This window comes from Patella vulgata, chromosome 3 (genome assembly GCF_932274485.2).
Source record: "Patella vulgata chromosome 3, xgPatVulg1.2, whole genome shotgun sequence".
In the NCBI taxonomy this organism is placed as follows: Eukaryota; Metazoa; Mollusca; class Gastropoda; family Patellidae; genus Patella; species Patella vulgata.
In genome coordinates this window covers 82,866,625-82,883,538 of record NC_065881.2, presented here as the reverse complement: position 1 = coordinate 82,883,538, position 16,914 = coordinate 82,866,625, and the positions used below count along the sequence as shown (strand labels likewise).

Genomic DNA, 16,914 nt, shown 5'->3' with positions numbered 1-16,914 from the left:
GGTTTTTTGATACCCATATTTTTTTGGTATTTCTTATAGCGACGGACTAGTGAACCCCTCTTAAATTTTAAGAAATCGTAGGTTGACGGTTAACTTCTTTTTAAATGTTGCTATTGTAAATGAAATCAGTGAATGTTACAATCGAGATCTTACGCATAAGGATCTATCTCAGTGGTAGGTGATCCTACTCCTGGTCATGTACGAGTTTATGATCGAAAACCACGCAACTTGACTCAATGATAGACCTTATGATCTAAAGTTTACATTAGATCATCCGAACGACTCAACTATGACACCCGCCCACCCCTGCATCACTGACACTGGAATACAGCGGCTGAAAACACCAGGAAACTTTCTGGGCCAACTTGATCAAACTCCTAGTTAGTATACCAGTGCCTATTCGCTGCGCCACCACGACTTCATTGTGTATGGTCAGCAGCTGATACTAGTATTGTCTGTAAAATGTCAAGTAATTTTTTATGGGTGTCTTTTTGTCTGATTAAAGTAGCTAAGTCTCTAACTCAATATCATCCAAAACCATCGACATTGAAAACACGAATTATTTGTCAATTGTAATCAACATTGGTGTTGTGATCTTACCGGGAAAACATAGGCTTCTGATATCCAATATTTAAGACAAAATAAACATTTTACGATTAGTACACGAATCGTGTACCATAATGCGTTTCAGCGCAATTTGTAGCAAGCGACTCGAAGATCGAGGTTAGACATATTCCACAAGTCATGTCAAACGGTGACCCCATATTCTTATCTGGAGAGCATGCGCAATAAATACTATGGGTGTAGACTGGGATAACCAGACGCAGAGATTGCCATTCGATTAAAACTTTTGGCGTATTTCGCCGGTCCTAACTGCTTTGAAATTAGAGTAAAAACGGAAACGATTGAATGTAAATCAGTTTATATACATCCATATTACATTTTTATATGCATTGCGACCCATTTGTGTCAATATGTAGGTCCCAAATATTAGCGAGTTAGCTCCTTTAAATTAGAAAGAAGTAGAATAGACATGAAATCTCTTTGTCGCCATTATAAACAAAATCGGATGTTGTTGGATAATAAATATTATATAAAAGATTGTTATAAATATCGATGAGTTCTGATAAAAAGTAAACAATGCGTCTCTCCAGTGACAACCATACGTTTGAACTCGTCTCAATAAAAGCAATGAAGTCGTGTTGTCGCTTTCAGGTTGTCCTTCATACTTCGAATAACTGTTAAAGGTTTTACTTAATTTCTTTTACGAGAATGTAGACTGTTAGTAAAAATGATGACCCCCTAGACAACTGGCGTGTTGGGGTTTTTTCAAGAAATTAAAAGTCATTTATTATTTCAATCAACCAATCATATGACAGTTTTAGAGTTTGTTCGTATTAGATAATGTAAGATGGCGTCATCGTCAATGACAACCGATTGTTTAAATTCGTCTGTATCTATCTAACTTGTTGAATAAATTATAACCATTTACATATTGTTATAAAATGGTGGGTTTGATTCTATTACAAACTGATTTGTTGTTTTGAAGTAATAAATGAAATAAGTATGTATCAATGTCGGGGAAACTAACCAATAAAAACAAATAGTGCTTAACGTCATAGTGTTCAGAGAGAGAGATAAATGTGGTTTAAAGTCCACTCGACACAAGCTAGGGCATTTCGGGATTAACATATGGTTCAATTTTATTTCAATAATTCGCTTGCGCGCAGGGGTCTTTAGCAGTGGGAGGAAACCGGAGGACCGGAGAAAAACCACAAGGCTGGTAATGGGACCCTACTCCTTGTCACGCACAGCCGAGGAATCAAAACCACGCCCGTTGACTTAATGACAGATCTTATGATACAACGCGCACGCGCTAACCATTCGGCCATCCAACCGCCATCACAGTAGTAGTATAACGCGTGTGCGTAAAACCAAATGAGCAGGTTCGATTCACCTTTTGAAAGTGAAAATGAGTTGGGTCACCTGTTCAGCCTATTGAGTTTTCACCGGGTCCTCTGGTTTCCTCCCACATCTAAAGACCCCGAGATGACCTAGTTTGTGTTGATGGACGTTAAAACCCATTTCTTTTTCTGCGGTTATTGAGAAAACGTCTGATGAACAATGATACCGCTATTAATAACTGGATAAACGATATTAACCCCGGTTGTACTCCTTATTACCCAGCCCGCCCACTGATGTTATTTGCTTCCCAAAATGAGAAAGAAATTGGTATTGGTGATCGCATGCTGGAGAATAGCAACACCTGTCTATAAAAACATTTCTGATAATTGAAATGACCAGGTACCATGTTCTAGCTCCAATATATATAAATAAATAAACAATTTACTCCACATTTTGTTATTTTAGTATTTCTACAAACGAAACATACACACAGGCTCTTGTACAAATCATGATATTATGGCAGGATTGTAGACAAAAATGGATACTTATCTAAAGTATATTATTCTTAAATTACAAAGGTTAACCCTGTTCCTAGATCTCATTCAGATATCAGGAGAGAGAGAGAGAGAGAGAGAGAGAGAGAGAGCTTAACGTCCACTCGACATAAACTTGGTCATTTCGGGACTAACATATGGTAGGACCGGTGCCCCACCATAAATAAATATCTCCCAATATCTCGAGATATTTCGACAATTATACCACAATAAGTATATATATAACACGTCTTAATTTACCACCTCACATTCATAATCCGTAATTAAACGGTCGTGTTGTATTGAACAAGTTATAAACATTTCAATTAGACTGAAAAGGTTGTCAAGCCGCCGCCATTAAATCCCGCCATTTTTAGTGAATAGATTATCTGCCCTTGATATGAAATTAGTCCCTCTTGACCAAACCGCCGACCGTTCTCCGGCAAAACTCACCCACCAGTGGGAAACCGAAAGATTTACTGTAACGCCATGAAGCCTTTGTTGACTTTTGGCAGTTGTTACCCTCCATACATGTCAGTGATTCAATATCTAAAAAAAACCAGCAAGTCACGATCTGATGTATCTCTCCGTGTTTCTTATCTTTCGTTTATTTTTATGACCGCCCAGAATTTATTTAGTTAATCAGGCATGCCAATCGTGTGTTACCTGTGATGTCTATCACCTGTCTATCACCTGTAAACTCTGTTATCTAGGTGTTTAAACATCCGGGAAATTCTGGTAATAGGTAATGGATAGTTTATGGTAGTTAGCACCTACTTAAGTTAAAGAAGCGTTAGTTATCGCTATTAGTAAATAGATTAAATTCCGTCAAGATACTTCGGAACTTATATTGTGACTGAAATGACGATATGGTTTAGAGAGAGATGTCATTTCGGGACGAACATATGATTCAATATTATTTCAGTAATTCGTTTGCGCGTAGATGTCTTTAGCAGTGGGAGAAAACCAACGAGGTTGGACAGGCGACCCTACTCCTTGTCGAAACCACGCCAGTTGACTCAATGACAACCCTTATGCTGAGATTCAGGATAGATCTGCACAACAGTATCACTATACAAACTACGGCTATCATTTAGAAATGAAATGAAATGGGGTTTAGCGTCCTACTGTTCTGCGACCCTACTCCGGGGCTAAAGAAGACGGGCATACGCCATACAGTGTGCTATGAGGGTAACTTTGCCCGGACAGCGGTGCTACGGCTTACTCTTATATCGAATTCCAACTGATCTTTTACGTGATCGTCAATGTGTACACGGTACCTCGGTTTTCCGTCCCATTGGAACGACTAGACAGCTGTCCTTGTCAGGCCCTCAGTCACTGACAACGGGAAACCACACCGGAAAATCTGGATGAACTTTCTAGGCCAATGCAGAGATCGAACACCCGACTTCCAGGCCTTCTATCATTTAGTTCTCGCGTGATAGCTTCGTACGGCTCAGGATCTACAACAGTGAATATCACTGAAATTTACCACCCCATGCGACCACCCATCGTTAGAAAAGATTCCAGTTTTTGTTTTTCCTGCTAGTATTATACACCATGGCAAACATAACAGTGCCTTATAATTCTCACATGCACCCACTCATGCGGTGAATTTACTTGAATTTAACCGCCTAGTTAGAATTCAATTAAATTGCATATTCTGGGCGGAGCTGGGCGGTCCAATGTTACCCAACAATGGCAGAAAATGTAACCTCCCTCTGCTTGAATGGAGTCCTCGATAGTCAGGTCACATGACCAAAGAAGGCTGCTTAAAATAGATTTTTAAGGCTTGGATCATTTCCTTGCGGTTTAGGTGTTTTGAAAGGGAATTTGAAAACACTTTTGACAGATAAATTAATTTTAATATGTTTTTGTCTAAATATAGCACCAGATCACACACATTGATAGATAAATTAATTTTAATATGTTGTTTGTCCAAATATACCATCAGATCACACAATTTGTACGTGGGAGTTTATCTGTAAATATGAGTCGATATCCACCCCTTTATTAACCTGGTTCTCAGCTTCTCTTTTTAATTATGTATTGTCTGAAATATCACCTGTTTTGGTTAAGTCTCCTTCGTTTTTCGCCCGATTAGCAATTCCAAACATTTTCTAATTAAATAGGCTGTCATTACCTATCTACGTCTACAATTATATACATCCCTAATTATACTTATCATTTAACTAATTGGTTGGTAATTGGAGAGCAGGTGCCCGTTTTGGTGTTGTAAAGAAAAAGAGTGGGCAATGACACTATTGGTCATAAATGTATGTTCAATGGTGCGTTCTCCCAGATACGGACTTACATAGGACCACCACAAGGAAAGGGCTAGTCTAGAATTAGGGTTAGAATTAGGGTTAGGATTAGGGTTAGCGCTAGCCCTCTTTGCATGTCGAGACCTTGACGAAATCTACAGCCCTAACCCTTACCCTTATCATAACCCACAATCCACATATGACGCCATATGTGCTAGACCGTCTCCGATCTAGCGTTCTCCGGAAACCATTCTTTTCCTTTAATAAGAGTAATTACTAGCGATGTGGAGTTTAAACGTCCTATTTTTCTTTGCACCTACCGGTCTATTGACGACCAGCATATATACGCCATGCAGATACTAGCGACTGGCCCACTTTAATAAATATATTTAGTACTAGAGAGTAGTCCCCTTTAAAATAAAAAAGTAGTTACTGGAGAGTGCTCCCCTTTAATTAGATTGAAGTCGATGTTAGCAAATTAAAGGTCTATTACCTCATGTCGATCGATTCGAGATTTGTATGAAAGTAATAAAACAGTCACTTTCTTCTAATGGAAAATTAAAAAGCAATAAAACCAGTGAATAGGAAAAAATAAATGATCCTCCCAGCTGTTGTATGTAATATAACCCAAACAATATTTTGTGATCTTATGATAAAAGAATCAATCAGTTGCAATGCTGCTTTATAGATTTTAAGATTTGCAGGAATTCCAGTCGCTTATTTTGATATTGTTTGCTATAATGTTTGTTGTTAGGAAATTGATAAATGTGTTGTTAACCTTAAAGGGTTGTTGGCGAAGGAACTGGCATTTATCTGATTATTCGCGGGTTGGATGGCCGAATGGTTAGCACGTGCGCGCTGTCTCACAAGATCTGTGATTGAGTCAACTGGCGTGGTTTTGATTCCCCAGTTGGACGTGACTGCAGTGGGGTCGCCTGTCCAACCTCATGAACTTTCTCCGGGTCCTCCGCATTCCTCCTACTTCTAAAGACCCCTACGCGCAAGCGAATTATTGAAATAAAATTGAACCATAGGCTAGTCCCGAAGTGACATTGTTTATGTCGAGTGGACGTTAAACTCTCTCTCTCTCTCTCTCCCTCTCTCTCTCTGTCTGATCTGATTTTTCAAATTTGTAGGTAAAAGTGTCAGTTTAAGTCAAATATTACGTTTGCTTTCAGGTGGTAATTTTCACAAGCGGTTTAATTTCTGTTAATGTTCAGTGTGTATCTATAGCAAGGGTTCGTGTTAGGGATTTTATTTCTATGTCTTTATGATGGGTTTAGACGGAGTTGTGTGCTTTGGTAGAGCGGGTTGTGTCGCACATCAATGAATAAAAAACAAAAACAATCTTATCGGAAATCCGGTTTATTGTCATTTAAAGCCGGTGCCATTAATCTAGTTCAAACTACTGTGAGAATTCTACTCCGTTCAGTATTTACAAAGATATGAATTTTAAAAAATCCGTTCAACGTCCTACTGTTCTGCTCCGACAGGGGTAATGAAGACGGGCATACGCCATAGAGTGTTATGAGGTAAATTTTGCCCGAACAGCGAGCGGTGCTATGGCCTACTCTTATATCGAATTCCAACTTCCGGAGATCTTTAACGTGCACGCCAATGTGCACACGGTATCTGATATGAATTGAAACATTCGACATCTTTTGCAGGCGATAAAAAAGAAGCTAGCGCTGGGTTCAAATCTTTTAATGACAATCTGTTTTATTGTAACCATGATTGGAGATTTTCTGTCATTGACATTTTGTTTTGTCTGTTCTAAATGTTCAATAAGCAGCTTGAGTGCACTTTGGTATGGGGAAAAAACATTTAAAATTAAATATTGTCCGAAATATGCATTTTACGATCAGCAGCTTGGAGTATTAATGTACTTTTATAATAATCAATGCCAAATCTACATGAAAATGGAAACTTTTATCCATAGAAAATAAAACTTAACGCATTTTCTAATGGATTTTTACAAAGAGTGGTTTTTGACGACATTTTGATTATGTTTTTGTGATGTAATTACGTATTTAAATATCACGGGAAGCATTTGGTAAATATATCAAAACATTTATAAAAATTGGAAAATTTTATTATAGTAATTAAAACTTCAATAAGTAATAAAAATACACGATTGTCATTAATGCAATTTTAATGAGACCTCTGCGTTAATCGATCCAACAGCCGCGATGGCCATGTGAGCAAAGAGGTAGTTCGCTAAGCTGGATTTCTAGGCACGCAGTATAGAGGTCACGTGTACACGTCAGTGATCGTAAAAGAACTTAGCAACTCTAAATTCACAAGACAACACACAAAGACAACGACAAAAGGCCGTACATTGCAGGCTTGGGTTCAAGAGCTTTAATTCGTTTTTCGTTTTATTGAACAACATAGTGGGGGTCAAGAGCTTCGATTCGTTTTTCGTTTTATTGTATTTTATAGACCGTATTTTATATTTTAAGCGTGTTCCTGATTGTGTACAGTAAACAACCAATAAAGGCGCTGTGTAGTTGTACAAGCACTCCATTAAACTATCTATGTACTTACAGAAGACTCGTGCTTGACAGAACCAACGTTGTTCATCTGAACAGCAGTCTATCTTTGATCGTCTATAGTATAACATTATATATTAATGTGATATTATTTAATTTGTCTCGTATACGTCATCAGATGTTTGGCGCAATATAGCCCGGTTGGAGCTGACGTGCCATAAAACCATATTTCATTCATTGATTCATTCATTATTATAACATATATAGAACAATCAAAACTAATCTGATTGATAGATAATCGACCACTGTACTGTTCTGTCCAAGGACTGTAATAACAGGGACGCGTTGAATTTCTAACTGGGAAAATGGCTATAATATGATGTGAAAAAATATATAAATTGAAGTTCACAAATATTTTAAATCCTTGAGTGGCATTTCCCGATCCAGCACAAATACTATCTTATCGTTTTCAAACTGAAATGAGAATTGGAAACATTGTGATATATGTTTAATAAATCGTGGGTTGTATTCCTTGTTAATGGCTGTATAGTGTGTTATTGTACGATTTCACAATATTTGAAACGTGTAGGAAATGACATTCTACAATTACAAAAATGTCCTTTAAAATAAACCTTGATTGTAATTCGCATAATACAATATATAATGGGCATGTTTTCATAATTTTAAAATTATTTTATGAACATGTCCTTTTATGTAAAGTACATAGTAATTTGATTTAATGACCAGTTTTTTTGATATTTGGAGGATTTCGCCCGTACAGCGACCCTACGGCCGAGTATGACCTACTCTTATATCCAATCCTAACTGTTAAACATACATTATGCAAGAGCTAAATCTGTCTATTGCAGGTCTTTCTTTAGGCCTGAAATGTTATCTAAATTATTAATTAGACATTAACAACTCTAGATGGCATCGCTAGCCTGCGATCTTAAGTGGATTGTGAGCCAATTTACTGCATAACTTTCATTCTCTATTTAACGATTAAATGGATAATCGAGACTATGCTGTTTATTGTACTGACTTTAGTAATGAAGACCGAGGCTAGGCAGAAATTTCATTCGCTTAGTTCTCTGTTCATAGTGGATCAATTTGAATGACATTTTCAGCAAATTACCTTTACATTATCTAGTTTTTAACTATTATAGTGAGAACTGCCAACTCGTTATCGAATCTCCCATAATGTATCTTTGGTAATGTGCACAAGCAGTGTAACTAATTTACAAATAATGTAGAAATCCGCGTGCATAGTGACGTGATATCGCAGAAAATCTAATGTATGTATGAAATAGCTTTATTTAACATCCGCTTCCACCGAAGTGATATCGCAGGTAAGGAATAAAATCTAATGAAACATCTCCGTGTTATTTAGTTTCAATCAATCTCCGTCAAGATGGGTTTGTTTTTCTTTGGTTCAAGCTGAGAAACTTTACTACAAAAAATTTATCAAAACACACGTGGTTTGGTTTTGTAAAAAAGATTCTGGCATCCTGGTGTGAACATGCGTCAAATGAAGATTTTAAAATAATCACCTGTGATAAGATATACCCGTGAATTGAAAAGGTTGATATCTGTTTACAGAGAGCGTGCGGAGGAATGGTAGTTTAACGCGTACGTTGTATATTATAAGGTCTGGCATGGATTCCAGGCATTGTCGTGACAAGGAGAAATATCGGTCAACCCTCCCCCTCTCTCTCTCTCTCTCTATATATCTCTCTCTCGCATTAATTCAAACCATAGTAAACTTCCCAAGTGCGAAAATGATATGCTAGGAAAGAACTCTTCAACGGAAAGGCATACATCTGAGAGATTTCTCCATGAATAGCCATTTATTGATAAGAGAATAAATAGCCAGTATTATGCCGTCAGCGTCGAGACGATAACCCCTCCGTCTCTCTCTCCCTCTCTCTCTCTCTCTCAATGCTTTGAACTGGAAATGTACATGAAATGATTATATTTGATAAAATTACTATTGATTATACCGAGATTGGTTGATAAAGACGACTAGAGAATCCTTGTTATAAACAGTGATTGTATTCCATAGAATTATCTCTTCTATAGTCTAGAGGGAGTGGATGGCCGAATGGTTAGCGCGTGCGCATTGTATCATAAGATCTGCCATTGAGTCAACTGACTTAGTTTGTGTCTAGTGGACGCTGAGAGAGAGAGAGAGGGGGAGAGAGGGGTGGTCGGTAAAAACAAGTAGTCGACTATAGGTGGTCGGTAAAAAACAAGTAGTCGGCTATAGGCGGTCGGTAAAAACAAGTAGTCGGCTATAGGTGGTCGGTAAAAACAAGTAGTCGGCTATAGGTGGTCGGTATAAACTAGTTGATGTTGTTGGGATGCCGAATGACATATCTCCTGACCACAAGTGGCGTGGTTTCGATCCCACACTTTACGTGACAAGCAGAAGGGTCGCCCGCCTAACCTCTTGATTTTTCTCCGGGTTCTCCGTTTCCCAGTATTGCTAAAGACTCCTACGCGCTAGCGAATTATTGAACTAAAATTGTAGCTGAAATGGCCTAGACTGTGTCGAGTGGACGTTAAACCCCATTTTACTCGCGCTATTATTGTTGTTGTTGTTGTTGAATAGGTTTTCGGTACAAAGCTATACCAGGTATGTCAATCTCTAATTATATAGGTGTCAATATACAGGTGTTATTATAGAAACACCATCCTAGTCAACCGAGCATTCATCTCTAATCATATACATATCATTCTCGATAACCAAGCTTCCATCTCTCCAATCTGATTAAAACACAGATCCTATTTCGTTTCGTTTTTTATAGTTTAAAATTTCGTTTTATTTGTCTGTACTACACAAGGATCTGGAAGAGTTGCTATATAACATGCGTTCTGCATGGCGTGAGGTATTAGCCAATGAAACCATCTGTTACGGCGACTTCTTGGCGTGCGATTTACGGAACTGTGGGTAAACCACTAGAAACGTCAACGCTGATTGATTAAGGAATTCTGACGTCATAGGGTCAAAAGCCGTTCGTACGACCTATGATGCGACCTTTTACTACAACCGGTCAGATCTTCGTGTAGTGTAGGCCATCGAAACGAAACGAAATATAATCTGTATTTTAATCTGATTGTCATCTCTCTGACGAGACAGTCATCGTTCTCCTACATATAATACACCGGAGCAATTGTGTCTCTCAGTGCGCGTTGGTCGAGAAAGCTCACCGGTATTTTCCGGTGTAGTTTACCCTTTTCAAGACGATCTGATTAGGGACAGCATGCAGTCGTTCGGATGGGTCAGAAAACCGAGGTTATATTATACATTGGAATTCGAAATAAATGTAAGCACATAGTGTATGGTCTTCTTCATTAGTCCGGTCAGAGCAGTATAGCCCATTTCATTTTAACTGGGGGTGGGGGGATGACCGAATGGTTAGCGAGTGCGCGCTGCATCATAAGGTCTCTCATTAAGCCAACCTCCGTGGTTTCGATTCCCCGGTTGTACGCGACAAAGAGTAGGGTCGCCTGTCCAACCTCGTGGGTTTTCCCCACGTCCTTCGGTTTTCTCCCACGCGCAAGCGAATTATTGAAATAAAATTGAACCATATGTTAGTCCCAAAATGACCTAGTTTGTGTCGAGTGGACGTTAAACCCCATTTCTCTCTCTCATTTCACCTGGATGATACGGCGATGTGTCATTGTTCTGTACGAAGATGCTACCATCACTAACAACATCGGTTTCAATTCAACAGTTCGCCCAACAATAGAGAAATGTATTGTGTCCGTTGACCGGTCAATGGAGTCAGCTTATTCCCTTGAAACCACTTTTTATTTAGGTATTAACAATGAACTAGAAGCAATTTAATACCCATCTTTAATACGACATGTGACACCTTTGTTTAGCTGGAGTTTAATTCTACTATTTATTAACCGTTTTCAGTAAATAAATCCTTTAATGTAAATAATATGTATTTATTATCAAGCCACCCAGGTTCAAATCCAGGCCAATAGTAAGTTTCTATACCGTATTTTTTTAGAAGTTTATTATTCAGTATAGTTTGTTTATTATTTGTAATCCTCTTATATTAAAATCTTGTCCAGGTTCCCACGTGTTTTCATCTACGGTTATTTACACCTTTAATTAACACAATGAGGCTGTCATTGTGGGGTTTCTTTCGGAAAACAGAGTACTTTAATGTAGGGCTTTTAAATTGTACTAATAGTCTTTTTCTTAGAAGAAACTCTAAATTTCTAAACTCAACATTTGATTGTCTTCAGATAATACAGATCTTATATGATACGTGATACTGGGTAATCTAGACACCATTTATTGTCCAATAAAGGGAATGTTAACAAGACGATGTTTCTGTGATGTCCAGCGTCAACATGGGAAATGAAATAGGATGATAGTAAATCATTGGGTATTAGAGGATCTTGGAAAATATACATTTAGCAGTTTGGTGTGGACATTTATCGGACTTACCGTGGGATTTGTTAATTCATATTTAGATGTATCTCTCATTAAACATGGCATTAAATAGGAGAATTAATGACAAAATAATTTACTATTCTCGGGATAGATCCGGATTACAGTCGACCCTGAGTATCAACACCATTAATCATGTAGGTTTACTTGATCTAAAATAAACAACAAACAGGCTTGTAGAGAGAGAGAGAGAGAGAGAGAGAGAGAGTTGACCGAGGGATCCGGGAAATTCTGGTAATAGGTAATAGATAGTCTATGGTAGTAGTTAAAGAAGCGTTAGTTATCGCCATTAGTAAACAGATTAAATTCCGTTAAGATATTGTGGCTGAAATGACGATATGGCTTAGAAATGAAATGAAATGAAATGGGGTTTAACGTCCTACTGTTCTGCTCCGAACTGGGCTAATGAAGACGGGCATACGCCATACAGTGTGCTATGAGGGAAATTTTGCCCGGGCAGCGGCACTACGGCCTACTCTTATCGAATTCTAACTGCCAAGGGATCTTTTACGTGCAAGCCAATGTGTACACGGGACCTCGGTTTTTCGTCCCATCCGAACGACTAGACAGCTGTCCTTGTCAGGCCCTCCGTCCTGCATCACTGACAAGGGGAAACCACGATGGAAAATCTGGATGAACTTTTTCGGCCAATGCAGGGATCGAACACCTGACCTCCGGGCTAGCGAGCCAGCGTCTTACCCACTTAGCCACGTGATCCCCGATATGGCTTAGAGAGAGAGAGCGCGAGAGTTGGGGTTTTGAGTCTACTCGACACAAAGTAGGTCATTTCAGGACTAACATATGGTTCAATATGATTTCATTAATTCGCTTGCGCGTAGGGGTCTTTAGTAGTGGGAGGAAACCGGGGGACCCGAAGAAAACCCACGAGGTTAGACAGGCGACCCTAATCCTTGTCAGGTACAGCCGGGGAATCGAAACCACACGCTCTCTCTCTCTCTTTCTCTCTCTCTCTCTCTCTCTCTCTCTGGGTCCCCCGGTTTCCTCCCACTGCTAAAGACCCCTACGCGCAAGCGAATTATTGAAATGAAATTGAACCATATGTTAGTCCCGTAATGACCTAGTTTGTGTCGAGTGGACGTTACCCCGCCCCCCCCCCCTCTCTCTCTCTCTTGAAAAGACTTGCCGAAAGAGACTATTAATCAAAGCCATTACGTGTTCCAAATAAGGGTATAAATCTTGTATTACTACGCCTTTAGTAGATGTTTATTTAAGGTTTCTCTCTGTAAAACTACATGACGATTGATTTCAGTGAATGTCACTGTTCGTAGAATGTATTGCTGAATTTAATTTACAAATGCTTGTCTTATTAATTTCCTCATAGTGTAAAACTACAGCGGTAAGATTGCCATGACTACTAGGTTTGTTGACATATCAGAGGCCTAGGATATTTTAGGAACGGGGTCTGCACCGATTTGGTTAATAAAGACGGTTTTCCGCCAGTCAGCACCTCGGAATAACCACTGCTGTTGATCGCAGCTAGTTTTCAGACTGAGAGAGCTGTATCCGTGGCAGGTTACTGTTAATATACTTCACAAACTTATCATTATCAACGGAAGACCATTAGGGTCAATCAATTGAATCTAAATTCTGATTATTTTGTAATTAGGACACTTTTTTTCATGTGATTGACCCCAATGGGCTTCTCCGTATCTTGTAATTTCAAGCTAGTTATAAGAAAACTATCTTGCAATTACAAGATAATCAGAATTTTTTACTCATTTGATTGACCCTAATGGTCTTCCGTAATTATCAAAAAATGTTGACTCGGTGCGATATTTGCGACCAATCACAACCTAGTTCTCGTCCGTCGTTTAATTAAAATCAGTTGTTTTTTAATTATATTAGTTCAAACCAAACGAAAATGTCTCTTTAAACTTTAAAGGCCACCATATAGTGTACGATAGAAAGAAAAGTTTCATTGGGCGTACAGTTTTTATATGACATCATGGGGATGTGTCCAAACCAAAATGTTTCCTTAAACTTTAAAGGCCATCATATAGTGTGTGATAGAAGGGAAAGTTTCATTGGGCGTACAGTTTTTATATGACGTCATGGGGTTGTGTCTAAACTATATTTCTCCGCTGTAAACACGGACTTTACGGACAAGGTAATACACGGCTTGGAACGAAATCTACGACTATGTTGACTCGACTCCGGGAAGATGTGTTTATACCTTTTGTTATATCTTGAATCCCTATAATGTTTTTTATAGTTCAAAATTTCGTTGTATTTATCTGTACTACACTAGCATCTGGAAGAGTTGTTATATAACCTGCGTTCTGGATGGCGTGATGGATTAGGCAATGCAACTATGTGTTACGACGACTTCTTGGCGTGCGATGCAGGGAACTATGGGTAAATCAAGAGAAACTTCAACGCCGATTGATTAATCAATGCCTTACGTCAAAGGTCAAAAGCTGCTTGTACGACCCCTGACGCGACCTACCAGTATAACTGGTCAAATCTTCATGTAGTTTGGGCCATCGAAAGTATAAAAAAACGAAACGAAATATAGATCTGTATTATAATCACATTGTGGTGAAAAAATAGGAATAGGATCTAGTATATCTGTTTCAAAGCCAACCACACTGAAGTATCACACATGCTATTTCGCGTGTCTGTCTAGTTCTGTTTATTTAGCTTGATCCTGATTACCCTTTACGGGCCTTGGAATTGATTTTATTTATTTATTTATTTATTTATTTATTTAATAATATTTTGTTTTACTTTTTTCAGGGTCATGTTGGATTGTCTAAATCTGACAATGGAAGCTCAACACAACATGAGCATTGCTAATGACGAAGCGAAAAAACTCTTTGAGGAAGTCAGCCATGTTGTTTATGGTTTTGGCATACCGTCTGTATGTTTATTCGGTATCTTTGGTAACGTGTTAAACTTGTGTATATTAACCAGACGAAAACTACAAAAGGCCTTCAAAAGACTGGAGTTATCTGCTAATTTGTGCCTAGTTTCACTCGCCGTGTCGGATCTAATGTTTTGTTTCTTTGCCTTCCCGACGGTGTTTTTACCCCAAGATGATGTTTACACCAGCAGGGGGTTTGTTTTGTATTACAGAATCTACTGTGCCGCCATTATTAACGTGTTCATCATCATTAGCACGTGGTTAACTGTTGCTATGGCGTTAGAACGATATCTCGCGATATGTCATCCGTTACGTCAGGATATTTACTTGACAACCAGTAGGATCAAATGTGTTATTGTGATAACTTACGTGTTCTCATTCACCTTCAACATTCCTGTCTTGTGGCGGTATGAAGTTCGACAACTCTGCACAAACACCAGTACAAAAGTTTATATACCAAATCCTATTCCTCTGTGGAATGATCGACAGATCGACACGGCTTATCGGATAATCTGGGCGGTGATCGGTAACTTTATTCCACTTGTTCTTTTGCTCTATTTTAATGTCTGCCTGTGCCGTAAAATTTACAAATCCTACAAAATGCGACAAGCGTTTAAACGTGATCGTCGCAGTGATCATTCGTCGACGAGCACGAGCCATACAATAACGATAACTCTCGTTGTCATCATCGTCATGTTCTTCATCTTGGTGGCGCCATCTGAGATAGTCATCCATCTAGCTAGAATCACGGACAATGAGAGCAACTACACGTATTTAACTATCGAGGCTGTCATGAATTTTATGCAGTCTGTCAATTTCTCCGTTAATTTCATTCTCTACTGTATCATAAGCCCTTACTTCAGAAAAACCCTGAAATATTTGTTTTGTTGTGGCTGCTGGAACATTTACCAAGTGTCTAAACAATGGAAAAAGGAGTTTGAAACATCGCTAATGTAAACTAAAACAAAACAACGACGTGTTATAACAATTTGAAAAAAAAACTAAGATGGCGATGTTTTGTGTTACGTTAGCACGGATTTTCTACATTGCTTAATCATTTGTAAGCAGAACAGAATTAGAAATAACATTAAATCATCATTATTTGTTTACTTCAACATAATTGTGAAGATTATTCTTTAAAAAGAGGCACAATTTGTGGATATTAGGTGTCGGTTTTGTGTTCCCTAAACGCGACCCTTTTCAAAGAAATATTAAGTTTATGTGGAATTATACCCACCATTATTTTGTTTTCTAAAGATCGTGTAAATAAATTTAAAATATTTTAATAAACGTTGTATAGCCTACTCACAAACGATACCGTGCCTGTTATCTAGGCTGGATGTACTTACAAAGACACTCAGCGGGAGTCGAACTCATTCATGAAATTACTGATGGGCATTATTAACTTGATATATCTTAAGCGTTTAGTGTGAAGCCCCAGCTAGACACCAAAACCTCATCTGCATAGACATCACAGAGGGCAAGTATCATCGTAAGGTTTAGTTGTTAGGGCAATATGGCGGAAAGATTGTGGAGTTGTTCTGGGATCCAGACTAGCCTGAAGCTCAAGGACAATTTATTACGTTTTTAAACCATGATTCGATAAACCACCAATCACATGGATTGTAATAAAAATGCGCTTACATATAACACTCATCCTAATAGGTTAATAAATAACCCGATTTTATATAAAACGTCTTTTTTTAAAATTCTTTTTCAATAAAGCTCAATGAAATGGGCTTTAACGTCCTGTCTTATTGGATGAATGGGGATAATGAAAATCGACAAACGCCATACGAACGTACGTGTGCTATGAGGAAAGTTTTCTCCTCGGTTTTTGGTTCCATCCAAACGACTCGGAACTTTCTTGGCCAACACCCATATTGATCCAGCGCCCACCTGGTTAGCTGGCCACCACCATTTACTCACTGAGCCACCGTGGCTCCTAGTTTTACGTAGATGTCTTTAGCACTGGGAGGACACCGGAGGACCCGGAGAAAACCCACGTGATTGGACAGGCAACCCTACTCCTTGTTACCTACAAGCGGGGACTCGAAACCACGCCAGTTGACTCAATGACATACCTTAAGCTGTGATTCAGGGTAGATCTGCGCAAAAGTATCACTATACAAACTACAGCTATCATTTAGAAATGAAATGAAATGGGGTTTAACGGCCTACTGTTCTGCTCTGAACCGGGATAATAAAGACGGGCATGTGGCATACAGTGTGCTATGAGGGAAATTTTGCCGGACAGCGGGACAACGGCCTACTTTTATATCGAATTCCAACTGCCAAGCGATCTTTTACGTGCACGCCAATGTGTACGGGGGACTTCTATTTTTCGTACCATCCGGTCGACTAG

The 16,914-nt window shown here is 38.7% G+C and overlaps 1 protein-coding gene across 1 annotated transcript in view; it reads left to right on the top strand.

Annotated features, from left to right (window-relative positions):
- The window catches only part of LOC126816967 (putative G-protein coupled receptor F59B2.13), a 71,644-nt gene extending 55,401 nt beyond the window's left edge, over positions 1-16,243 (top strand). Inside the window, exon 3 of the mRNA XM_050543777.2 lies at positions 14,423-16,243. Within this exon, the coding sequence (XP_050399734.1) occupies positions 14,423-15,506 (1,084 nt within the window). The 3' untranslated portion in view covers positions 15,507-16,243. The remainder of the gene's footprint in view (positions 1-14,422) is intronic.
- The last annotated feature ends 671 nt before the right edge of the window (positions 16,244-16,914 follow it).